At 50.0% G+C, this 26,628-nt stretch overlaps 1 protein-coding gene across 2 annotated transcripts in view; it reads left to right on the top strand.

Annotated features, from left to right (window-relative positions):
* Myo10 (myosin X) overlaps positions 1-26,628 on the top strand; it is a 192,192-nt gene that overhangs the window by 158,868 nt on the left and 6,696 nt on the right. For both annotated transcript variants that reach the window (XM_048368041.1, XM_048368042.1), the window contains 16 exons: positions 416-540; positions 639-753; positions 3,519-3,625; positions 4,455-4,688; positions 6,225-6,264; positions 6,863-7,762; positions 8,914-9,037; positions 10,805-11,048; positions 14,910-15,005; positions 18,082-18,175; positions 19,499-19,554; positions 21,123-21,265; positions 22,014-22,208; positions 23,063-23,220; positions 24,390-24,513; positions 25,326-25,623. In XM_048368041.1, the coding sequence (XP_048223998.1) occupies positions 416-540; positions 639-753; positions 3,519-3,625; positions 4,455-4,688; positions 6,225-6,264; positions 6,863-7,762; positions 8,914-9,037; positions 10,805-11,048; positions 14,910-15,005; positions 18,082-18,175; positions 19,499-19,554; positions 21,123-21,265; positions 22,014-22,208; positions 23,063-23,220; positions 24,390-24,513; positions 25,326-25,623 (3,053 nt within the window). The remainder of the gene's footprint in view (positions 1-415; positions 541-638; positions 754-3,518; positions 3,626-4,454; positions 4,689-6,224; positions 6,265-6,862; positions 7,763-8,913; positions 9,038-10,804; positions 11,049-14,909; positions 15,006-18,081; positions 18,176-19,498; positions 19,555-21,122; positions 21,266-22,013; positions 22,209-23,062; positions 23,221-24,389; positions 24,514-25,325; positions 25,624-26,628) is intronic.

Here is a 26,628-nt window from a genome sequence, read left to right as displayed (position 1 = left end):
ATTATTACTATTATTTTAATTTTTATTTTTTAATATTAGCATTGGGGCATGAATTCAGAGCCTGGGCACTGAGCTTTTTCACTCAAGGCTGACTTCCTACCATTCGAGCTACAGTTCCACTTCTGAATCTTTGGTGGCTGACAGGAGATGAGAATCTCCTGGATTGTCCGGACTAGCTTCCAGCCTAGGTCCTTGGCTCCCAGATTCCCGAGTCGCTGTTACAGTCATGAGCCGCCAGTGGGCGCCCCCCACCCCCATCTTTTGTGCTGGTACTGGCTGGGTTTGAACTCTGGGCCTCACCCTTGGGTTCCACATTCTTGTGCATGTATGTGTATGCACACTAAAGCAGTATTGAGGGTGGTCTTATTCACATGTTCTTGTCTATAGTCTCATCCCACTTTCTTGAATGTTCTAGATGCCGGACCAGTTTGACCAGGCTGTTGTGCTAAACCAGCTGAGGTACTCGGGCATGCTGGAGACAGTGAGGATCCGCAAAGCCGGCTATGCGGTGCGAAGGCCCTTCCAGGATTTTTACAAAAGGCAAGCAGAGCTAGATGGCTCCTGTCTCCTTTCAGTGGGGTGGAAGCAGGCGGAGCCCTGGTAGAGCGCAATAACTACCGTATGCCTCCGTGTTGCAGGTATAAAGTGCTCATGAGGAACGTGGCCCTGCCCGAGGATATCCGTGGAAAGTGCACGGTACTCCTGCAGCTCTACGACGCTTCCAGCAGCGAGTGGCAGCTGGGGAAGACCAAGGTAGGTTGGGGGACCCAGTCCGTCCACGCCCTGGAAGGCCCAGGGGCCTGCCCCAGGGCCCAGTGTGCCAATACAAAAAGCATTGTTTTTCCAGGCTTGGGGCTTGAACTCAGGGCCTTGTGCTCTTGCTTGGCTTTTCCTAGGCTGGTGCTCTACCACTTGATTCACAGCTCCACTTCTGGCTTTTTGGTGGTTAATTGGAGATAAAGAGTCTCGTGGACTATGTGGTCCAGGCTGGCTTCAAATTCTGATCCTCAGATCTCAGCCTCCTGAGTAGCTAGGATTACAGGTGTGAGTCCCAGCTTAGAGTCATTGTTTTCACCCCTCACACGCACTGTGACCTTTTGTCTTCCTGACACTACTGAAGGACACTGGTTCAGTAAGGGACATACTGAAGCAGCTTGTCAGAATTGTGCCTGTTTGGTGCCCTGGGTTGTACATGTGCCAGGCAGCTAGGACATCTCCAAAGGGAGACCCCCATAGCAAGCCAGCAGTCTGAAATCCTGCAGGTGGCCGAAAACTCAGTCCAGAAAAGGGAGGCGGGGAACCAGCGTGTGCATTCAAATTACTGTTATGGCACAGGTCCTCATCCCCCATTCCAGACAGGAGCTTAATGCACAGCAGTCCAGCCTCAACACCCTCCATCAGACAGACAGACAGACAGACAGACAATTAGACAATTCCAGGCTGACCTCTTCTTCCTGTGTCAGCAAACTGCCCAAAGCCTTTGCCGTCTTCTTCCATCCTTCCCAGTGCTTATTTCAGGGGAAGACACCATTGCGATTCTCAACTCAAACAGGAGCAGCCCAGCCTTTGGTTTGGGAATGCAGCGTCTTCTGAGGATCTGGTCCTCGGGCCTGGTCTTTCCTGCACCTCTCCATGGCGCTGAAATGTCCGAGGAGTATTTCCAGGTTTCCAGAATACCATGTGCTTTGGGTCTGTTTGGAGATGACATCTCCTTATGTTGCCTAGGCTGGTCTCAAAACTCTTGGATAAAATTGATCCTCCCACCTCAGCCTCCTGAATAGCTGGGATTATAACGGGTGCCTTTGTTTAAGGAGGGAAAGAAAGGAGGATGTTGAATTGACCATTGTGAAATCTATGGCAGAACTTCAGCAGGAATTCATGGCCACTCAGCAAAGAAAAGCAGATGTACAGACATGGTGGACACGGGTTGGCTGGGGTGGGTTTCGGATTGGAGCATTCCAAGGCATTTAGAGCTGTTGCAATAGTCAGCTATGGCTTGAACAGCAGCTGACATTGTCCGAGGTGGAGCCTACAGTCTGTTTCAGGGTGTTCTTCTCTGCTCACGTGAGTTTTGACAGTATTTCATTCCTGGCTTCAGTAGGACTGAGGTCCCCATTTTCTCCACCAGAGCCTTCTGGAAGCTCCCAGAGGTTCCTGACACAGCTCACTGCAGGGCCTGTGAATTGATGAAGATAGTCATGCAAGCTGGGTATCTGGGGTGCACTCCTGTAATCCTAGCTGCTCTGGAGGCTGAAATTTGAGGATCACAGTTCAAAACCAGCCCAAACAGGAAAGTGTTTGAGATTCTGAAACTAGCACTGAGGTTCAAAGTGGTAGAGCACTAGCCTTGAGCCGAGAAAGCTCAGGGGCAGCACCCAGGCCCTAAGTTTAAGCCCCAGGACTGGGGGGGGGAAAAGTTATTTAACAGTTATGTCTGTACATATGGTAGATGCAAGGGGGAACTCGAACCATGTACTTCCTTAGAAAGGCAGAGTTAAAATTCAACAAAATAAATGCCAAGAAGCAGGTAAATTCAAAGGGGTGGGGTGGATCAAGGGGAAAGGAGTAGATAATGAAGTGGAGAAGAAGGAGAGAATCAGTCAATTCAGTGTATATCTTACAAAATTAAGGAGTGTAAAGAGAAGGGGGTTTGGGTTGGGGAAGGGATGGGTGAGAATTTTGAAAGGGGTGGCATTGATCAGGATAATTTGTATTCATAAAACTGCTTTGTTGGCCGGGAGTTTGGCCTAGTGGTAGAGTTTTTGCCCAGCATGCACGAAGCCCTGCATTCGATTCCTCAGTACCACTTAAATTTAGAAAAAGCCAGAAGTGGTGCTGTGGCTCAAATGGTAGAGCGCTAGCCTCGAGCAAAAGAAGCTCAAGGACAGTTGCCCAGTTTCTGAGTTCAAGCCCCAGGGGACTGGCAAAAAGCCAAAATATCAATAAAAAAACAATAAAAAACAGCTTCATAAAGAAACAACTACTTAAAGACAAATAAAAAATGAGTTTAAAATGTATTAAACAAAAATAATCATGCCACTAGAATGTAGTAGTAACAACTAAAACATGAGGGTTGACAGGTTTTATATGTTCTTTTTATTTTATTTTCCTAAGGTACTTTTTTTTGGTGGGTGCGGGGAGGGTGCAGTCCTGGGGCTTGAACTCAGGGCCTGGGTGCTGTCCCTGAGCCTCGTGTTCCAGGCTGGTGTTCTACCACTTGAACCACAGCACTGCCTCCAGCTTTTCCTGAGTAGTTTATTGGAAGAAAGCGTCTTCCTGACTTTCCTGCCCGGATTGGCTTTGCTGTACAATCCTCAGATGTCAGTCTCCTGGGGAGCTAGGATTGCGGGTGTGAGCCACCAGTGCCCAGCTCATTGGGACCCTTAACAGAATCTGTTCTATGTGTGGCTGTGTCAGTGTAGACACAAGGAGAGAGGGGGACTGCCCCCAAGTCCACGCTAAGTGAGACCTTCTCTCTACCAGCCATGCTTGGCTGAGACACGTGACTCTCCTTGCAGGTCTTCCTTCGGGAGTCCTTGGAGCAAAAGCTGGAGAAACGGCGGGAGGAGGAAGTCTATCAGGCAGCCATGGTGATCCAGGCCCACATCCTGGGCTACTTGGCAAGGTAAGAACCACACCTTGGTGAGGGCCACGCAGAGGGCTTCGTGTGTCCCCAGTGGGGGTGGCCTATGAGCTTGGGAGGGGCACTCTAGAAAGCCTGACCTGGGTAGCAAGTGGACCAAAGCAATTCTTGGGAGATCTACTGAGATATTTAAATTTTCCCCCATCTATTCTTTCACATCCTGTTCTGAAGACGACTCCTTATGCTGTTATGAGCTGCAATATCCCTTATCCAAATGCTGAAGATGTGACTAGTGGTATTAGGCCAACCTACAAGCATGAGGCCTTGAGTTCAAGTCCCAGTACTGCCAACAAAAAGAACCAGCCTGGGATTTCCGGATCTATCGTGCTGAACCTGTATCATCTTATCAGTAGTTTGTACTTATTTGGGAAGTGAGACAACTTCTTGCCTAGCATTTTAGTTGTGTCCACCACATGCCTACCATGGCACCGGAGAGCCCCGGCATTCCATTTGCTGCGGTACAGAGCCGCCCTGTGGTGGTTGGTGTTGGCTGGTTGGTTGTTTTCGTATGAACAGGAGGCCATATCCAATCTCCCTTGGTCCAGGCTATTCAAGGGTGGCATTAGGCATTGCATGTCTTAGCCAAGGTAACCATAGCATACTTCGTGTGTGTGTGTGTGTGTGTGTGTGTGTGTGTGTGTTTTCTTTTGTTTTACTTTTTAACCAAAGGGCCTCTTTGTCCTCTCCAGCTCTCACAGGGAGAGAATCCTTCCAAAACTAGGTCCCTTTTGTCCTGTGGCCAGAATTTCAGCTCATTTGAATAGCTCACCATCTCATTACCTCAATGGCTATTCTCCTGTTTTCCTTTTAGAAAGCAGTACAGAAGGGTCCTTTATTGTGTGGTGACCATACAGAAGAATTACAGAGCCTTCCTTCTGAGGAAGAGATTTTTACACCTGAAAAAAGCAGCCATCGTGTTCCAGAAGCAACTCCGAGGGCAGCTTGCACGTAGAGTTTACAGACAACTGCTGGCAGAGAAACTGGAGCAAGAGGAAAGGAAGAAGCAAGAGGAAGAAGAGAAGAGAAAGCGGGAGCAAGAAGAGAGGTACAGAACCTTCCTCAATTAGATGAAACTAAAAGATGGAGTTTGACTTTAATGCTCATCATCAGAACCTGCCGTTTGAAACAAGCACTAACTCTTGGCAGCTGGAATGTAAACCTCCTTGGTAGCAGGAGACCCAATTCTATGCATTTTTCTGATTCATGCACAGAATGAGGCTCTGTCGAGTCTCGGCCTTCCCTCTGGCCTTTAGCAAAGCTCATTGAAGAGTCTAAACCAGGTGCCATGGTTTCACACCTGTAATCCTAGCTAATCTAGAGGTAGTGATGGTGGGGAAGACTGGGGCTTGAGACCAGCCAGGGGCAGAATGTTAGCCAGATCTCACTCATCTGTAAGAAGTGAGAGGCGAGCGACCAGTACAGGCTCAAAGCTTGACTGGGGGACAGACCTGCTGGGCAGCAGAAGTGGATAGATAAGTATGGATGGAACTCAAACAGAATTTTAGGGGGCAGTCACATGGGTCACATTACATGGACCATGGGAATTTGGGGGGCTAAAGTCCATTCAGAGAAGGTATTACTTGAGCTATGAGAATTCGGGGCTTGGGGAGTCAGATTCTGAGAAGGAGTATAAGAGACTGTGGCAACAAGTTGTATATACAACAATGGAGAAATAGAAACTTAACAGATTTTTCTAAACAGGTAGGGACGGGGGGGGGGGGGCTTAATGGACAGGCTGACTCCGAGACCTTAGGAAAACCAGCTAGGTGTGGTAGTTATTACCAGTCATCCATACTACAAAGGAAGCATAAGATCCAGATCCTAACTAGTCCCGCAAATAGCATAGACCTTATCTGAAAAATAACTCAAGAAGCTGTGTGCTGGGGTTCATGCCCATAATCCTAGCCACTCAGGAGGCTGAGATCTAAGGATTGAGTTTTGAAGCCAGCCCAGGCAAGAAAAGCCATGAGATTTTTATCTCCAGTAAAACTACCAAAAGGCTGGAAGTGGAGCTGTGGCTCAAGTAATAGAGTGCTAGCCCTGAACTCCAGGACAATGCCCAGGCCCTGCGTTTAAGCCCTAGAACCAGCACAGAACAAAACTCACCAAGTCTGGGATGAGGGAGCATTGCTCAAGTGATGGAGCACCTGCCTAGCAAGTGGGGTAGGCCCTGAGTTCAAAACTCTAGTGCAACTAAAATAGAATTAATAATGGGAGCAGGGTGCCAGTAGCTCCTGGCTGTCACCCTTGCTACCCAGGAAGCTGAAATCTGAGGATCTTTGTTCAAAGCCAGCCTGGGCAGGAAATTCCATTCGCCTTCTCTCTAACGAACCAGCAGAAAGTCAAAAGTAGGAGTGTGGCTTAAGTAGTAGAGCACCAGACTTGAGTGAAAAAGCTGATAGCCCCGGGCTCTGAGCTCAAGCCCCAGTGCCAGCATAAAAATAAAGTTGTATCTGGTGTTGGGCCTCAGAGCAATGGCAGAGTACTTGCTCATATGTACATGGCCCTGGGTTTCTGCCAGTTGGATGTAGCTGAAATTTCTTACAAGACTATTGCTGAGTTTACTTTCTTTTTTCTTCAGAGAAAGAGCACAAAGAGAAGCAGAGCTCCGGGCCCAGCAGGTGGGACTACCTGGCTAGCCCCTTAACACACACACACACACACAACAAAGTTTCCTTTCGAATGTGTACACACACACACACACACACAAAAACCAAAGTTTCCTTTCGAATGGCTTCAGATTTAAATGCAAATGACAAGCGTATTAGGGCCCTGACCTGGGTGAATTATAAAACAATAGCAATTGAATTTCTCACCCTCCTGGAGTCGGGGAGTCCCAAGCTCTAAGTGAGGGGGTGGGGTGGGTGTTGGGCCTCCTGGGGCCATAACTGGCAGACACCACCCACACCCACCCCTCTGGATGCCCAGGCCTTGTGTCTCTCCCCGCCCCCCCCCCCAGTCTTCTTACACTCGGACCCCATTGCAGATTGCATCTGGGCCCCACCTAATCACCTCTTTAAAAGCCCTCAGTGCATACACATTTGCATTGTGAGGACTTGGGGATTAGCGCTTTCACATAAGAATGAGCTGGAGACGGGGTTCTGCGGGGTGGGGGGGGGGCTCCCCGTTTCCGTCGCGGTGCCCCGGGTGGGGGGGAAGGCACCAGAACCTCTCCTTCTGACGCCCACCTCCTCCTCCTCCTCCTCCCCGCGCGTGCAGGAGGCGGAGGCCCGGAAGCGGGCGGAGCGGGAGGCCCTGCGGCGGAGCGCGCGGGAACTGCAGCGGCAGCAGGAGAACCGGCAGGTGGAGGAGATCCTGCGGCTGGAGAAGGAGATCGAGGACCTGCAGCGCATGAAGGAGCGGCAGGAGCTGTCGCTGACGCAGGCCTCGCTGCAGAAGCTGCAGCGGCTGCGGGACGAGGAGCTGCGGCGGCTGGAGGACGAGGCGTGCCGGGCGGCGCAGGAGTTCCTGGAGAGCCTCAACTTCCACGAGATCGACGAGTGCGTGCGGCACATCGAGCGCTCGCTGTCCGAGGGCGGCGGCGAGGGCGAGGGCCCGGGCCCGGGCGAGGGCGGGAAGCCCCGCTTCAACTTCAGCCAGCCGTACCCCGAGGACGGGGAGGACGGGGAGGGCCCGGCCCCCGCGGAGGAGGAGGAGGAAGAGGAGGAGGAGGAGGAGGTGGACGAGGGCTTCGAGGCCGACGACGACGCCTTCAAGGACTCGCCCAACCCCAGCGAGCACGGGCACTCGGACCAGCGCACCAGCGGCATCCGCACGAGCGATGACTCCTCGGAGGAGGACCCCTACATGAACGAGCCGCGGCCCGCCGCCGCCGCCCCCGCCGCGCCCTGCGCCCCCGGCCCGCCGCCCCCGCCCGCGCCCCCGGGGCCCGCGCCGCCCGCCAGCCCGCGCGGCTCCTCCAGCGGCGAGTCCGCCTACTGCCTGCCCCAGAGCCCCGGGGACGCGCCCTGCCCCGACGACTACGAGGACGGGGCCGCCAGCAGCGCCGCCTTCTCCCACTCCTACGGCAGCCAGTGGTCCCCGGACTACCGGGGCTCCGTGGGCACCTACAACAGCTCGGGGGCCTACCGGTTCAGCTCCGAAGGGGCGCAGTCCTCGGTGAGTGCGAGCCCACCGCCCTCCCCCTGGGGGAGGGGGGGCTGGGAGCCTCACGCCTGCAATCCTAGCTGCCAGAGAGGGGTGGGTGCCCTGGGCTAGCCTGGGAACACCTGTTACCCCAATAGGAGGATTGCAGTCCGTACAGTCCTGGCATAAACAAGTGCCAGACTGGATTCGAAAACTTGCCAAGCCAGGCCCCGTTTGGCTCACGCCTATAATCCTAGTTACTTGGGAGATGCGAAGATCATGGTTCAAAGCCAGCTGTGGGCAGGAAGACTGTGAGACTCACCTTCTCCACTGAAATACCAGAAAGGTCGGAAGTGACCTTCTGGCTGAAGTTGGGGACAGCCCTAGCCTTGAGCAAATGGAGTGGCTCAGCCAAAGTGGAAATGGCTGGGGGTGTGGCTCAAGAGGTTGAGCTCCCGGCCTGATTAGAACAAGGCTTTGAGTTAAACCTCAGTAGCCTCCCCCCCCCACCAAAGTCCTGGAACAGAAGACTTTAGAGTAGGGTTCTTAAACACAGTCTTACACCCCTTGCCCTCAGGTGGTCAGTGGACCTTGGAGATGCCTCTTGTGAGGGGGGCACTAGGCCCAGGCCTGAGCTCTGCCCAAGGCCTTTTCAGTGAGCCCTAGCTTTACCTGGCTGCAGACACCCCCATCCCCCCATTGCATCTGCCAAGGTTCCTGGAGAAACTTCCACAGGGTTCCCTCCACAGCCCCTGTCTATCCTGCCTTGATATTTCCTGTTCTGGTTTTAGGAAAGACTTCCTAGGGTTGAAATACATTGCCCGTTTCTTTAGAAGTTTTCTTTTTCCCTTTGCTCGCGCTACTAAAACGTTGTCTTTACTTTCTAAGACTTGGTAGTATTTTTAACCTAGCAATTTAAAGGAGATTAACTGGCATGGTTTGGTTCAAAATTATACCTTTAAACAGCAGTGTTATTTTTAGACTAGAACCTTTGGATTTAAAGCGCATCTTGTGTTTTAGCTATCTGGCAAAGTGACCATTTGACCTTAACCCTTAATATCTGGTAATTGGGGGTGGGGGCAGGGGTGGGAATAAGTCTGCCTTGTTTTTGTTGCTAATATAAGCTGTGAAGCTCCTTGGTCTGACCAGCCTGTATGTGTGTCCTTCCATCTCTCCTTGTGCAGTTTGAAGACAGCGAAGAGGACCTGGACTCCAGGTTTGACACGGACGACGAGCTCTGTTACAGGCGAGACTCGGTGTACAGCTGCGTCACCCTGCCTTACTTCCACAGCTTCCTGTACATGAAAGGTAGGACTTGCACGCGGGCCCCAGAGGGGGCCCCCACCATCACCACACTGCAAAACCAGGTTCTGCTTTTCCTCAGCTGCTGGCCCGGGGACTGGGAGAGTCACTCGCCCCTCAGGATTGGGCCAGCGGGGTGTGTGTGTGGGGGGGGGGCCATGCCAGTGTCACGGGGCTAATGTGGTTTCTGTCATGGGACCATGAACTCTCCCCCCGCCCCCCATTGGTGTTCAGCCACTGTCAAATCTCCCTTCTATTCCTTCTTTTCTTACCCTGACACACAACACACACAGAGGCATGCACACACCGAGATAAGGAATTAGAGGATCCAAGAGACAGTCAAGGTCTGGGGTCCTAGGTTGCTTGACCTTGCTTACTAGACCTAATCTGTGACAGCTGGAGGTGCCTATTTTTCAGTTGCTATTAATGCGAAATGTGCCGTGTTGAGCCTCAACATTTGAGGGTGGTTTTTTTTTTTTAATTTTGAATATATGTAATTGTGGGATATCTAATTCTCCCTCTTTTTTTTTTTGGCCAGTCCTGGGCCTTGAACTCAGGGCCTGAGCACTGTCCCTGGCTTCTTTTTTCTCAAGGCTAGCACTATGCCACTTGAGTCACAGCACCACTTCTGGTTGTTTTCTGTATATGTGGTGCTGGGGAATTGAACCCAGGGCTCCATGTATATGAGGCAAGCTCTCTTGCCAGTAGGCCATATCCCCAGCCCCTAACTCGCCCTCTTTTAGCGGTACTGGGTTCCACCTGGAATATGTTTTTATTTGGACCGAGTAATGGAGCCGGGGCCTTTGCCTTTTTCATGCCCTTCACTTGGACTCCTTGTGCCAGGGCTGGGACAGTGAGGAGCAATAATTGTTACCAGTTTAGATAACAAAAAAGGGTAGAGACCACCTTGCTTTTCACCAAGCCCTAGATGCTGTGAGAGCACAGGACAAGCATGTGGGTGGCTTGGGGAACAGAACCATCATCTTTGGGTGCTTGACTCTGGGGTTTGGTTGGTTGGTTTTGCCAGTTCTGGGGCTTGAACTCAGGACCTGGGCACTGTCCCTGAGCTTCTTTGCACAAGGCTGGCATTCTACCACTTACGCTGCAGCACCCTTTCCAGTTTTTTCTAGTAGTTAATTAGAAGTAAGAATAGCTAGGATTACAGCTGCTCACCTCAATACCTGTTTTGTTTTTTAAGATACTTAAGCTATTGACCATCTTAGGGGAAAAAAAGTTTAAAAAAAAGTGTTTTACTTATTACAACTGTGTAATAAATCACTAGCACATATTAGAAATAAGAATTGTACTAATAGGAGACTTTAAAGCACATTTAGGGAACTAGAAATTGAGGGAAGGGAAACATAATAAAAGATGTAGCCAGGTGCTGGTGGTTCTCGCCTGTAATCCTAGCTACTCGGCCTCCAATAAATGACCAGAAAAGCCGGAATGGAACACGGCTCAAGCGGTAGACATTAGTCTAGAGCAAAAGCTCAGGGACAGCACCAGGTCCTGAGTGGAAGCCCCGGGACTAGGAATCGAGTGAGTAGGAGTTGTTATGTATAAGGAAGAGCAACACTGATGTGTAACTAACTACTGTCACGCGTGCCGGATATAACCAAGCCCCAAGGCCTCGGCTTCCCTCTAACCCAAGGGTCTCCAGGTGCACGCCAGCTGGGGCACAGTTAAGGACTTGGCTGCGCCTTTCACGTCACGGATGTGTTTAATGGACTGTTTTCTTCAACCTTTCTTTCCCTGCCCCGTCTCGGGGAACAGGTGGCCTGATGAACTCCTGGAAGCGCCGCTGGTGTGTCCTCAAGGACGAGACCTTCCTGTGGTTCCGCTCCAAGCAGGAGGCCCTCAAGCAAGGCTGGCTCCACAAGAAAGGGGGAGGCTCCTCCACCCTGTCCCGGAGAAACTGGAAGAAGCGCTGGTTCGTCCTCCGCCAGTCCAAGCTGATGTACTTTGAAAACGACAGTGAGGAGAAGCTCAAGGGCACCCTAGAAGTCCGGACGGCCAAGTAGGTTGATGCAGGCCGCACGCAGGGCAGTCAGTGGCTGGGGTGCTCTGGGTAGAGGGGCCGCTGGTTGGTGTTGACAGGGTGGAGCTGCACTGAGCATGCGCATGACAGTGGGCTAAGGAGGTGCCCAGTGGGTCTTCCTTCAGTTTGGTGGATTGGATTATCTGGACAATGGAAGTGAGAATTCATTTGTGGATCCTTATTCATGGTTATGCGCAGATGAACGGCTTCCTTTGAGAAGATGGGTTCTGGGACTTGGAAGTAGCCCATCAGAAAATCATTGTAGAGAGCTACGCGTGAGTCAGCCTCCCTTTCGGTTCTTCCTCGGCCCTACTGTTAGCCACAGATGGATTAACTGAGCTGGGGGGCTGACTGACCGATGTGTTTTCTCCCGTCTGCGTTGGGTGTGCCGTCTCCTCGTCCCAGCAGGGAAGAAAAGGCAGAGCTGCTCTGTGAATTCTACATAATCATTTTTTCTGCCAGTCCTTCTGAGAATCAGTATTTTGGACTATCAAGGGCTTAATATTTCTTGTTAAGTGTTAGTGTCTTCAAAAACATGTTGCCACCAGGAGTGGCTTCTTTTCTTGGCACTAAGCATAAAAACTTATTTGGGGATAACCTGAACCCACACTTCTTGAAACCAGCCAACACAACTATTTGGGCAAGTGGTCGGTAGAATGAGCTTAAAGAGATCCCCATTAATCCTTAAAGTCAGGGACCTGAAAATGTCCCCATCAGCCAGCATCGGCAACTGGGGGAGGTTATTCAGGGGACAGTGGGAAGTTCACTGAGGAAAGGAAAGTCTTTTTTGCATTTGATTTTCAGGATAAGTGCAGGCAGCAGACTTTGGGGCTTTCCTAGGCTATCCTTTGGGGGGGTTCATTAGGAGCAAGAGTGGGTTTGGAGGAATTGGGGTCCGCGTCGTGTCAGCAGTCTTAGCCTGGTACGGCTCTCATCCCTTGGTGTCTGCTTCCAACCTTGCCTGCTGCGATGGTGCTCCGTTCAGCTCCCAGAGGGGGCGGAGGGACACAGAGTTGACCCCAGTAAAAGGACATGCATTCACCTCTTCATTCCATGATTTCTGTGTATTCAACCAAGTGTGGGTCAGAAAATAGTCAGAAAAATAGCTAAGTGTAGTGGCACGTGCCTGGAATCCTGGTTAACTCGGGAGGCTGAGATAGGGAGGATCTCAGTTTCAGGCTGGCTAAGGAAACAGTGAGCACCCCAACCCCTCCCAGCAGAAACCGTCATGCATTGTGTTTCACACCTGTCATCCCAGCCTGGAATACAAATCGGAGAATCACTGTCCATGATGTCCTAGGCAAGAAGTGAGACCCTATTTGAGAAGTAACCAGAACACAGAGGACCAGCCAGAGCCAGAGCCATGGCCATGTGGGTAGAAAAACAAGCATGAGGCCTTGAATTCAAGCCCCAGCTAAATAAAAATCTTGTACTACATATAATTTTCCCCCTTATTTCCTAAGCAATATACTGATAACTGTTTATATAATTTGGGTGCGTTAGTCATCTAGAGATGCTTTAAGATCTAGGGGAGACTATGCCTAAGTTGAATGCAAGTACTCTGCCATTGTATATACAGGACTTCTTACACATTTACAGGTATCTTAGGCAAATCCTGGAAACTACAGATACGAGGGAAGAGTTTGTCAAACCTTGTGCAACTTTTTTCTCAATAAAGCCCTGTTCTCCACGGGTTTGGGCAGAATTATATGAAGTGGTAGAGCCATTCTTGGCCATTTCTGTCACATTCCCAGCTAGGATTTCACCATGTTAATTTTTTTTTTCCTGGTCTGGTCCTCATTCTGCTTATGTTGTGCCATGATTTTTCACCCTGTCTCTGGTGAGGATCGGGGAGTGTTGGGATAAGATGAGATCCAGAAACATCAAATCCTGCCCTTCCCTCATAGTCTTTGATGGAAACGGTGAAGACAGGGCATTAGATCAGCCCAAGGCCTGCATCCGTGACGGGAAGCTGTTGAAGTCATTTGGTCACACTGTGGCATAACACCTCGCTGAGGCTGGGCAAACAGAAATGGATTTGCCTGCTGGTGGGAAAAGTGACGTGTCTGCCCCGCACATTTTTGCTGTCTCATCGATGACCACAGGGCAATAAAAATAGAACCTGCAACCTGGAAGCCCTTTTGTAATCAGCATCAATCTGTTAGTAATGGGGCAGCCCTTTTAGCCCAACCCCCACCCCACTTTCTTGAAACTTGGCAGGGATTGAGCATGAAGTTTCCAGCATATAACCTTTGGGGACACGAGTTCACACTACACTAGGTGACTTTCTCTTTCCTTCCGTGGTAGGAGGGAGCAAAAGGCAGGATTCTGTAGTCCTATCAGGAGGCATTGGGTGGGGGCCAGTGTGAGCAGAGCGCCCTCTCTGGGCAAGCCAAGGGAATACAATGCCTCCCTCCCTGAATACATGAATGGCAGACCCTGTCCTGACAGCTGAGAAGTCTTGGGAATCATTACTAAAGAGAAGAGAAGAATGAAAGGAAAGAAAGAGGTGCAGTAGTCACCCTGCTCTACTATTTCATATGCTGGCCCGAAAATACTAGAGTTATGATTTTGAGAAGAGGGCAAGATGATATTCGTATTAACATTCCAGTATATTATTATTTCTTTATTATTGATGGTGGCTGGTAATCTTACTCTGCCGACTTTAAATGTTCTCATAGGTATGTATGAACCAACTGGGCACCTTGAATCTGAAACACTCCAAACTCTTTGAAAGTGAATGGCATCGCAGTCCCTAACTTTATACATTGGGTCCCTGTCAAGATATAGACACATGAAAAACACTGTAGTTTCCATCCCCAGGCTTGGAGCATGGCTCGGTCAGGTGCATACTAAACACGTGTAAGGCCTGGCTTCAACTGCAATATCAAAGGAAAAACAAAACAGAAACACTGAAGTTCTGTGGATAAGGTATATGTGACACAGATTAGTTTCATTTTCAGTCTCAGGTTCCATCTCAAAAACATCTCATTGTGAATATGTACTTATTTTAAAGTCCAACATACCTCTAATCGCAAGCATTTGGATAAAGGGTATTTAGCCCATATAGTAAAAAACAAAACAAATTAAAAAAAAAAAACTCAGGCTGGGCATGGTGGCTTGTACCTGTGATTTGAGCTTTTGGAAGATGAGGAGCAGGAGTTCAAGGCTAGCCTGAACAAAAAGTTAGCAAGAGGGCTGGGGATATAGCCTAGTGGCAAGAGTGCCTGCCTCGGATACACGAGGCCCTAGGTTCGATTCCCCAGCACCACATATACAGAAAACGGCCAGAAGCGGCGCTGTGGCTCAAGTGGCAGAGTGCTAGCCTTGAGCGGGAAGAAGCCAGGGACAGTGCTCAGGCCCTGAGTCCAAGGCCCAGGACGGCCAAAAAAAAAAGTTAGCAAGACACCATGTTTTCAAACAAGCCAAGCATGGTGACTCATGTCTGTAACCCCAGCTAAGCGATCTGAGGCTGACATTAAGCCAAAACAGGAGACTTACTAACACAAGAAATGGCTTAAAGTATGGCCCACGTGGTAGAGCACCCATTTGGTGAGTACCCAGCCTTGAGTTCTAACTCCAGTTGTGGAAATCATATGTTGTGTCTGTAATGTTCAGTCCTGCCTGTAGCTTTCGATACTCCCTGGGAGGGAGCCTTGACATATTGAACACACACACACACACACACCCCACCCCACCCCACCCCACCCCCGTTGCATGGAAACTACCGTACACGACTTGAGCACATAGCCAGATGAACCAGTAGTTGCCTAACATCACTTCTCTTGGGCATCAGCAGTTCTGCGTCCTCACTGCTGTTGGTGGTTTTGTTCTTTGCAGAGAGATCATCGACAACACCAGCAAAGAGAACGGGATTGATATCATTATGGCCGACAGGACCTTCCACCTGATCGCTGAGTCCCCAGAGGATGCAAGGTAAGGTCAGCAAGGTACACGCCCCTCAGTCCTATCTGGCCTATACCCACACGGAAGTGGCACCCAGAGCTGGGCTCAATTGCGTTTCTTTTGGGAGGGTTGAACCCATGGGAGCCATAGAGATGTACACTCTGCCCCCTGGGGGTCTTCCCCAAGCCAATGGTGTCGAGTTCCACCCAGGCTCGGGCTTTGCAGCCTTACATGCCACTGTGTATCTTGCTCTGGGGAGTGTGTCTGTGTGTCTGTCTATGATTAATTGGACATAAGGGTCTCAGGGACTTCTCTGCTTTGGCTGGCTTCAAACTGCAGTCCTCCGATCTCAGACTCCTGAGTAGCTAGGATTACACGCTTGAGCCACTGGTATGCAACTCCACTCTTAATTGTCTCTAGCCGTGTGGACAAGTGAAGCGGAAAGCCCTCTGAAAGTTTCTGAGCCTTAGAAGTGAGCAGCTGGTGTTTGTGTCAGGATGTAAAGATTGGGAGCTTTGTAAGCTCTGGCTCTTGAGTACCATGCGTTAGTTCTCCATGTTGACGCCTGCAGTAGGTGAGAGTCACATAGGACTTAGTGTGTAGCAGGCTATATTCTGTGCAGCTCACTCCATCCTTACTGCTGTGGGGGGATGTTAGTCATGTGAACATTTGCCCTTGGCAGAGGAGGACGGCAGAGGGCACAGAGAAAGCATGGCCTCATTGAGAATGGATTGCAAGCTCCAGTCTACTGATGGGATGCATTCAGCTTCTAAGTTTTGTGTTTTACATTTTGGGGCTAGTACTGGGGATTCCTTGAACTCAGTGCCGGGGTCTTATGCTTCACTTACTGCTTGAGCCACACCTCCACTTCCAGCTTTTGGTGGCTAGTTGGAGATTAAAGTCTTGTAGACTTTGATGGCTGGGGTTCACTTGGAGCCCTGATCCTCCTACTCCTAGCTCAGCCTCATTACAGGCATGAGCCACCAGTGCTCGACAGCTTCCTATGTTTCTGTCACTGTCCCTTGCTGGCTCTAGCACGTTCCCTGACTTTTTGGACCTCAGGTTTCCTGTTGGAGTGCCGGGTATGTTGAGCATGAGGTCAAGGCCGACTGGTGCTTTTGAGCCACGTCACAGGGTAAGCAGGGACACAGTGCACGGCCGTCTCTTCCTGCGGCTCTGTGGGTCTGCAGGACCTGGTGGAGGTAACTATTATCCGTTCTGAGCATCCCTAAGGTGTGATCAGCTCAGAAGTCACTGGAACCTTCTGGGGAGTTGTCAGGACCTCTCATTTACCCCTTGCCGTTTGAATGTTTTGAAGTTGATACAACACCATGGTAGCAGCCCAGAGCGCGAGGGCATCGCAAAGTAATTCTTCCCATGGGAAAAACTGAAACCCTGGTTGGACTCATAAGTTATAACACAAACTGGAAAAATAAGCAAGCCTGAGATGACATCCCCATCCTTCTGTCTGGGACTCGCAGCGGCCACGTGTGGGTTCTGTGGTCCAGGAAATGCCCACACCGTTCCAGCTAAATTACAGCCCTGGCATTTGGCAGCTGGTCCCTGTCTGTTTTGTGCCATGACAAACCTGCTAAATTTAACCTTTGGAATAGTTTAGCCAAGGACTTTTTTCCTCTGACCAATCAAAGGCATTTCTTTAAAAATTCCTCCTCAGATTCCAAGTTATACTTGGGTCAGACTAAGTTTATATATTTTTAATAAGATTGATTGGCTTCTAGTTGTTTTTTGAAATTTATTTTTTGTTTCTGTAGTAGTACCAAGAAATCAAACCCAATGCTTCATGCATGCTAAGCAAGCAGTTTACCACTAAACTATATTCCCAGCCTGAAGTTTATGAACTTAAGCATATCTACAGGGATTGAAAGCCTGGCTAACGTGTGTGTGTATGTGTGTGTGTGTGTGTGTGTGTGAGTGTGTGAGCTTCTATGTTCAGTGTTCTGTGATAGGGGAAGATAATTGAGATAACCTCAAGCTTTCCTTCTAGTGGGCCAGAATTCAGGGCAAGTTCATGTGAAAGTGTTTCCCTTGGTTTCTCTTAGAGCTGCTGGATACTTTCAAGCCCTTCAGTAGTCACAAAAGACACATTTCATTCTTTGCTGTGAATAAATTACATCGCTTATCCTTATTTAGGAATGTTGCTGTTTGTGTGTGTGCACGCACATGTGCTGATCCTGGGGCTTACGCTCAGTACCTAGACCTTGTCTGTCATCTTATTTGCACAAAGCCGACACTCTGCCACTTTAATTGGAGATAAAAGACTTAGACTTTTCTGCCAAGACTGCCTTCAAACTCTGGTCCTCCGGCCTCAGCCTTCTGAGTAGCTAGGGTTACAGCGGTGAGCCACCAGCCCCTATTATTACTACGTTTTTTAAACTTAAAAATTCCATTGCATAAGCAAGACCTTGTTTCTCTACATTATTTATTTGTTTGTTTGTTTATTTATTTAGAGCTGGTCCTGAGCTGGAACTGTGGGCTTAGGCACCATCCCTGAGCATTTTTTATGCTCAAGGCTGGCACTCTCTAATTTTAGCTATAGCTCCACTTTTTGGGGAAGTTAACTGGAGATAAGAGTCTCCTGGGCTTACCTGCAGGATCTAGCTTCAAACTGCTGTTCTCCAATCTCAGCCTCCTGAATACCTAGGGATGAGTGACATTGTCCAAAAAGAAAATATACTCTTTACCTGACGTATGTAACTATAACCCCTCTGTATATCACCTTTCTAGTACCAATACGAAATAAAAAAATAACAGTAAGAAAAGGAGATTTGTTTTCAAACAAGAAAGAACTCCCGTCTGTCCTCTAGGGCATTAAGTATAATATGCAGTGACGATGGTGACTGTTCACGAGCCCCTCCTGTGTGTCAAGGAACTCATCTGATGTCTGAGTGTCTGTGGGGAAGGAAAGGGAGCGCTCCCGCTCCTTTTTGAACGTGGCTCCCTAGTGGGCATGCAGGGTACTGCAAGGAATACGCAAAGCCAAAAAGCAAAGGCGCGGAGATGTCTTGCAGAGGCAGAACATGGCGGAGGGCGCCCTTGCTTTGCCCGGCGTGGCCGCCCTTGACCGCCGCCCTCTCTCTCTCCACAGCCAGTGGTTCAGCGTCCTGAGTCAGGTCCACGCGTCCACCGACCAGGAGATACGGGAGATGCACGATGAGCAGGCGAACCCACAAAATGCCGTGGTGCGTAAGCCGTGGCCAGAGTCGGGGTTGGGGCGGGGCAGGGGGCGGGAAGTCGGGCGGGACTGGGCCATTCTAGATTATCTTTTGCTTCCTTGTAATTAAAAATAAATGATGGAGGGCTGGGGATATAGCCTAGTGGCAAGAGTGCCTGCCTCGGTATACCTGAGGCCCTAGGTTCGATTCCTAAGCACCACATATACAGAAAACGGCCAGAAGCGGCGCTGTGGCTCAAGTGGCAGAGTGCTAGCCTTGAGCGGGAAGAAGCCAGGGACAGTGCTTAGGCCCTGAGTCCAAGGCCCAGGACTGGCCAAACAAACAAACAAACAAACAAATAAATAAATAAATAAATGATGGAAAGGAGGAAATGGTACATTTCAGTTCTCCCACTTCAAACCTTTGAAAACAACAACAGCAAAAAGAAATCACAATTTTTATGCCATCCTTGAAGCGCATGATAGGTTTTCTTCAAAAGACTGCATGGATTCTAAGTTGTACTCTGTTTTATCACCAGACACATAAAAAAATGTGTAAAATTCTACCTTAAGAAGTGTTATAATGAAGGGCTGGGACTATGGCCTAGTGGCAAGTGCTCGCCTTGTATACACGAAGCCCTGGGTTCGATTCCTCGGCACCACATATATAGAAAAGATGGGAAGTGGCGCTGTGGCTCAAGTGGCAGAGTGCTAGCCTTGAGCAAAAAAAGAAGCCAGGGACAGTGCTCTTGAGTTCAAGCCCCAGGACTCAAAGAAAAAAAAAAAAAGAAATGTTATAATGAAATAGTGTAGTTTAGACCAGAAAATGATGTATACATATTGAAAAAGCTCGTGAACACTCATCCCTGACGATACTTTAAGAATAAGTGGGAATGATGAGTTCATAATGCTTTTTTCCTTATTATTTTTATTTTTGGTGCTGGCCTTGAACTCATGGCCTCACCCTCTTGCTTCACGTTTTCATTCCCAGCTGGCGCTCCATCACTTGAACCACGCTTCCAGCCCAGCTTTTGCTCTTTACTTTGGAGATGGGACTCTGGTAGACTTTTCTTCCCAAGCTGGCTTTGAACCAAAGATCCTTAGCTCTCAGCCTCCCTAGTAAACTTGGATTACAGGCGTGAGCCACTGCACTTGGCAGCTTCGTAATGATTGATAATGATCGCTCTGCCAATTCTGCCCTGCCTCGAGGCTGTGGATTTACTGAAGGACCGGGACGGTTAGCTAACTATTATTTTACAGTTCATTGGAGCCTTTTGGCTCTGTGTCTTTGGGGAGTCGTAGTGTCTCGCTGGTGGCTTCTCTCACTGTTCGTTTTTTTGCTCTTTTCCAGGGCACGTTGGACGTGGGACTGATTGATTCTGTGTGCGCCTCCGACAGCCCTGATAGGTCAGCTCCACGATGTGTCGTAGCCCAGGGCCCGAGTCCCTGCTTGTGCCCGTAGGCCTGGCGGTGCCAGTGCCAGGCCAAGGCCTGCTTCACTGGCTGTGTGGAGAGAATTCATTGACTGGAGGGATAAACCTGGGAAACATACAGGAAGAAAACTCCTGTTTAGAAAGACAGTACTCCAGCCCAGGGAGAGTTGGAGTTCCTTTCTCTAGACTTAATAATGAACGTGAAGGGCCTGCAGGTGTGGGGCACGAGAGAGAGAGATGCCTACTACCATGCGCAAGGTCTTGAGTTTAACCACAACAAAGTGATGATGGTGGTGGTGATGGGAGCTTGGAAAGAGTTCTGATGGGGCACATGGAGAACATTAATAAGTCAGGTTACTTACCATTTCTCTAGTGTGTTGTGTTGGTAACCAGAGCGCAGATTGTTTGGATTCTGGTCCTTGAGTTCCAGGTTCCTACCCAAGGTACCGTTTTCCTCTCCCAAACCCCATCACTCCAGCAAGCTGGCCACAGGGTGACTGGTGCTCAGAAGTTGAGTTTTAAGTACCCACCCTTCTTCCCAAAGGTGGAAAAATTAAGTTTCCACTTCATCCCTGACTGAGAAATGTATTCTTGTTGGAGTGCTTTTTTTTTTTTTTTTGGCCAGTCCTGGGCCTTGGACTCTGGGCCTGAGCACTGTCCCTGGCTTCTTCCCGCTCAAGGCTAGCACTCTGCCACTTGAGCCACAGCACCGCTTCTGGCCGTTTTCTGTATATGTGGTGCTGGGGAATCGAACCTAGGGCCTCGTGTATCCGAGGCAGGCACTCTTGCCCCTAGGCTATATCCCCAGCCCTGGAGTGCATTTTTAAAAATGCTGATACTAGGACTTGAACTCGAGGCCTACATGTTGTCCCTTAGCTTTTTTTACTCAAGGCTGGTGGTACTCTACCGGGAGAGCCTCAACTCCCAGTTTTTTGCTGGTCAGTTGGAAATTAACTTGTCTCCTGGACTTGCTTGTCCAAGATGGCTTTCAACTGTGATCTTCAGATCTAAGCCTCCTGAGTAGCTCGGCGTATAGACCTGAGCCATGGCACCCAGCTGCTAGCTTTTTATAATCAAGTACGTGAGACATCCCACGTGAATACCTGCTTTCCGATCCTCTTCTGTGAACTGGGGTCTGATAGTTCATGCTCTGCAGACGGGAATATTATCCAGAGCAAGTCCAGAAAGAAGCAAGGAGACATTGACTTTGGAGGAACTTCAAAATAAAAATTTCCCCCATGGTTACCTTATTTAGCTTTTCCCGGAACTGAGTTTCTTCTGGAAAGTTTTTGCATGAAGGAATGTTTTCCCTCCCAAGACCTTCCAAATGAATGTGTTGCTCCAAGTTTAAAGGTTAATGATGCATAAAATAAATCCTGCAGGAATGAGTAAGGATTGCCTTGATATAAAGTACAGACTGAATAGCATGGAGTCTCTCCTGTGACCCAAAAGCCGGGACGAGGGGCAGCCGGCCTTGGTGCAGGCAGAGGGTTGGGGCAGTAGAGCTGACGGGCCTTGTCCTCCCCTCTCCCGGCTGTGCAGACCCAACTCATTCGTGATCATCACAGCCAACCGCGTGCTGCACTGCAACGCCGACACGCCCGAGGAAATGCACCACTGGATCACACTGCTGCAGAGATGCAAGGGCGACACGCGGGTGGAGGGCCAGGAGTTCATCGTGAGGGGTGAGCCCCCCCTCCGCCCCGTCCTCGGCAGCTCTGTGCTGGGGGGCTTGCTAAGTCCCCTGGGCTCTGAAAGGACTGTTGGCAGTTCTTGTTTCGTTGGGTTGACATAGACTAGTGTAGTCTGGCGCTCTTGATCCGCCTGCCTCTGCCTCCAGGCGCTGAGATTCCGCCGCTGTGCCTGGCGTGACTCTCGGGAAGTTTTTCCAAAAAGATGTAAGCAGGGATTATTACAATGTTGCCATGTTCTATCATAAAGGTAGAAATGCAGCCCCTGTGGAAACATCATGCAAATGCACAGGAGTTCATAATACTCTCTTCACAGCCCTCCCTCCGTACCCGCCTTCACAGCCCTCCCTCCGTACCCGCCTTCACAGCCCTCCCTCCGTACCCGCCTTCACAGCCCTCCCTCCGTACCCGGGTTTGCGTTCATCGTCTTGAGCTTGCTTGGCCAGTGCTCTACCACTTGAGTCACGTCTCCAGCTGGCTTTTTTTTCCCGCTGGTTATACTTGGAAATGGGAATCTGGAATGTTTTTATTTTTTTTGGCCAGGCTGGTTTCAAAACATGATCCTCCAGATTTCAGTCTCCCGAGTAACTAAAATTACAAGTGTGAGCACCCGGTAGCCATTGCTTTTTGTTGTTGATGTTTGCTGTTTGGGTTGCATTGCAGGGGAGTACTCACTCCACCCTGGCCTACACCCCAGCCTCTTTCTCATTGTTTGGCTCACAGTTGCATTTTCCCTTCCCAGGGTGGTTACACAAAGAAGCAAAGAACAGTCCAAAGATGTCTTCACTGAAGCTGAAGAAGCGCTGGTTCGTCCTGACGCACAACTCCCTGGATTACTACAAGAGCTCGGAGAAGAACGCGCTGAAGTTGGGGACCCTGGTCCTCAACAGCCTGTGCTCGGTCGTGCCTCCGGACGAGAAGATATTCAAAGAGACAGGTAACGGCCTGGCTGCGCGCAGGAGCCCAGGGCTCTTGCTGGGCCTGCTCCCTGTGGTCTCGGTCCCTCCCGTTGCATCCTGGGTGTCTGATTGCTGGTTGCTGAAGGGACACTTGGTATTTAAGCCTCAGGAAGAGGGTGTGATGTCTGGAGGAACAGAAGGGTCCCAGTAAGGAGAAGAAAACATAGACCCGGTGCCTCCTCCAGGAAGCTTTGCACTGTGGCTGCCTGCGCTTGCGCCTTTCCCCTCACTCCCCTGAGGAAGGAGTATGCACGGCTTAGCACAGGTGTGTCCTGCCTCACTGTCGGTGAACTTGACTGAGAACATCAGAAGCAAGTATGGACACATAGTAGAGTCGCCTGATTCATGGTACCATGTTTCTGGGTGATTGTTCCTAGTTGTAAACTTGTGCACGTTGGAAAACAGTCACTCCGTGTGTGTTCAGTTTGGTGACCTTCCCTTCTTATCTGTAACCACGCAGGCTGTAGGTCAGCGACGGAAGGGAAGTCAGACTGTCAGGAGGTTTTCACCCTTATGCCAAAGGCTAGAACGAGACACTAGCCTGTGCCTTCTCTTTCTTTGAGAGACAGTGTTACAGTTTATATATTCAATGCTGAGTTTCTTGTCTGAATATTTCCAATGAGGGGCTCAGACTGCAGCACCCAACCATGTAGCTACATTTTCAGTCTATGGCTCTTAAAGACACTGTAGAACCCAGGCTGACCTTGTCGGCCTTCTACTCTGGATCCTCCTGCTTCTGCCTCCCCGGTGCCGGGATTGCAGCAAGGGCCACGTGTTTCTCGTTAGTCGCTGGGTGCCTGTTAAGTTGATGCGCTGTCGCTTGCCCGCACAGGCTACTGGAACGTCACGGTGTATGGGCGCAAGCACTGCTACCGGCTCTACACTAAGCTGCTCAACGAAGCCACCAGGTGGGCCAGCGCCATTCAAAACGTGACCGACACCAAGGCCCCTATCGACACCCCCACCCAGCAGCTGATCCAAGATATCAAGGTAGGACCCCGAGTCTGCCCAGGGCCACCAGGACGCTCCGCGCTTGGTTAGCTCAGCTTTGATTTTCTGCAGTCAGAGCCATCACATGATTCGCCTTGAGTTCTGAGTCTAAGCCACGAGGATGCCAGCCTCGCGGGCACACGTGTGTGATCTGATCCAGAGTTCACCTCAGCCCCAACTGGACACTTTCAAGCAGTGACCTAAGAATTCAGTTTTCACTGTGCCAGTCTAGATCACACAAGTGAGTCACGACAAGTACAGATTGTTCTGGAACACGTGGGATCCCTGTTCTGCCAAGAAGCCCCAAGGCTCTGGATTAACATTGCTAGATGGTTGTGATTTCCTCCTTAAAAGTCAGCCGCTCATCCAGGCACACACATTGAAGGATCATCGTGCTCTCCCCAGGAGAGAAATGGGGACCAAGATTCTGTGGTCGAGTCACACCGATCTGTCAGTCCCTGGGGGCCAGCCCAGCGGAAAGGGTTGGGAAGGATTGCATATGTTGTTTCCACACCAAGACAGGCGTGGGGCAGAGAAGAGCTGGAGCTGGGGTGTGTTTAACGGATATGTCAGTCAAAATAAAGTAGCCAATAGGCAGGAGGAGGGGATGGGGCATGCTGACGTATGAGACTTGAGATCTGGGATCACAGTTCAGAGCCAGCCGGGGCAGGAAAGTATAAGACTTGTCACCTCCAATTAACCACTCAAAACACCGCAAGTGGAGATGTGGCTCAAGTGGTAGAATGCTAGCCCTGAGCAAAAAGGCGGTACCCTTGGGGACAGTGCCCTAAGTTCACACCCCAGGACCAGCACTAAATAACACTCATGTGATTTGACTACATGATTGATGGCCAAGTCACTAGGATGAGGCATTGAAATGAATATTTGAAGCATACTTAATCTCTACAGGAGAAACTTTAATAACACAGGAAAAATAAGACGTGTGTATGGAACAAAGAGAAGCATCACGTGTTTTTGTGACTTGTCTTCAGATGTGTTTAAAACGACCCACCCAAAATTCTCACCTCCGGTGCCCCCATTAGACTTCCTACCACGGGTGGTGGTGTTAAAAATCCTCACCTGGGGGGAAGAGCCGTTCGCTTTGTTGGCTCAGGCAGGTGTATTTTCTAGTATGCTCCCTTGTCTTGATGGCCGCCTTGCTATTCTAGGAGAACTGCCTGAACTCGGACGTGGTAGAGCAGATCTACAAGCGGAACCCCATCCTACGATACACACACCACCCCCTGCACTCCCCGCTCCTGCCCCTGCCCTACGGGGACATAAATCTCAACTGTAAGTGTGCTGTTCCACCAGGATCTTCAGGCTCGTTTTGTTTCCTCCATTAACTTGTCAGCGCTCACATGGCAGCATGGGTTTCCCTGGAAGCTATTGGGTGTGGGGCAGAGGTAAAATGATACTCAGATTCTGGCCTAAAGGGCTTGGTTTCAGTGATGTTTTTGTTTAGAACGACAACAACGACAAAAACAAGATTTTAAAGAGAATGCGCGTGCCAGCAGTTCTCATAAACCAGACTCTCCTTGAATGTGGTCTGGCAGTGTCTGAGCCACTGTGGGTGGCTGGACACGGGCCGTGGGCTCTGAGGTGTGATGCTGCCCTCGCAGGTGTGGCTGTTTTCCATTTTCAGTACGGCATTCAAGAGATCACATGAGCTCTTCAGAGCCAGATGCCGTTGCCCACCTCTGGGTTCCTGTGAGCTTCAGAACACATCTAAAGCTTGCTAGGTCTCCCTGTGGCATTTCCGTAGTTAGGAATCTTAATGCATTTTTGTCTTCAGTGTTTCCTAGTCACGATCGGTGTAACCCCTTCTTAAACCAAGGGTCAGGACCTGTTCACCCACAGAGCAGCTCTCCAGTGAAGCGTTGTTGTGTACTAAAAAAGCCAACAGTATAATAAGCAGTGGAGCTAATCTAGGAGTATGTTTTTACCCCCAGAATTTAGTAGATTCATGTCCAGGGGCTAGAGTGGGCACCGCATCAGGAAATGGCTGTTTGCCCCCTTTCCTTCCTTCCTCTTGGTCTCCTGCGCAGATTGCACTGCCCTGAGAGCCCCTCGTGTGAGTGACTTCTCTTCCTTTCTCTCCCTAGTGCTCAAAGACAAAGGCTATACCACCCTCCAGGACGAAGCCATCAAGATATTCAATTCCCTACAGCAGCTGGAGTCCATGTCTGACCCCATCCCCATCATCCAGGGCATCCTGCAGACCGGGCACGACCTCCGGCCTCTGCGGGACGAGCTCTACTGCCAGCTCATCAAACAGACCAACAAGGTGCCCCACCCGAGCAGCGTGGGCAACCTGTACAGCTGGCAGATCCTGACGTGCCTCAGTTGCACCTTCCTGCCCAGCCGGGGCATCCTCAAGTACCTCAAGTTCCACCTCAAGAGGTAAAAGCTGTTGTCGGCCCAGGGAGCTGGGCGGGTGCCACTGGGCAGCCGGGTCCCTGACAGCCCCCGGGAGGCAGGGCCCTCAGGCCAGATGCTGAGACTCCCGCTGTCTGCAGCTAGCTTGCAAGAACGCAGGACGCCCTCTTCTTAACTTGCAGCCGCACGAAGCTCTGTCAGGGAGCCATGTGACATTTGGTGCAGTGTCCCAAAGTAGAGTGTTGAATTTGATGATCTATGGATTGATCCACTAATCAGAATTGATTGGTTGGTTCTCGCAATAATAGGGCTTGAGCCTCCGGGGCCTGGACAGTGTCCCTTAGCTCTTTTGCTTAAGCCTGGTGCTCAACCATTGGAGCCACAAGCTTCACTTTTGGCTTTTTCGTGGTGTGAGATGAGTCTCTTATATCTGCCTGCTTCTCCTGGCCTCGCTTACAGACCAGTCACTAGCACCCTGTGAATGTGGGTGTATTTAATTGCCACTATTTTGTATCAGTAGAGGAAAGACTAACTTAAATACCTTTCCTGCCAGCTCTGAGGTTTGGACTCAAGGCCCCAGGCTCGCTTACACCTCCAGCTCAGCTTTCTGCTGATTGTTTTGGAGATGGAGTCTCAAGGTCTTTCCTGTCCAGACTGGCCTCCAGCTGCAATCCTCAAGATCTCAGCCTCCTGAGGAGTTAATGCTCCGGGCCTGAGACACCAGCACCCAGCCTTAGATAGTTCCTGCCCATCAAAGAGTTGGGAACATTTCTGATTAAGGGTTTTTTTTTTAATGCTTGAGTTTGATTTTATTGTAGTAAATTTTATATTGTCTATATGAGGTGTACAACATGTTATAAGATACAGCTGGAAGTTAAAAAACGGTTGATACATTGAAGCACATTAACCTAAGTGTCACCTCACAGAGGTATGTGCATGTCATTTTAACGAGAGAAGCTAAAACCTTACTTTAACTTTCAGAGGACAGGATGAGCACAGGTCATGTTTCAGTAGCACCCTGCGGTGAGC

Source organism: Perognathus longimembris, chromosome 19, assembly GCF_023159225.1.
Source record: "Perognathus longimembris pacificus isolate PPM17 chromosome 19, ASM2315922v1, whole genome shotgun sequence".
Classification (NCBI taxonomy): domain Eukaryota; kingdom Metazoa; phylum Chordata; class Mammalia; order Rodentia; family Heteromyidae; genus Perognathus; species Perognathus longimembris.
This window is presented reverse-complemented; position numbering and strand designations above follow the sequence as displayed.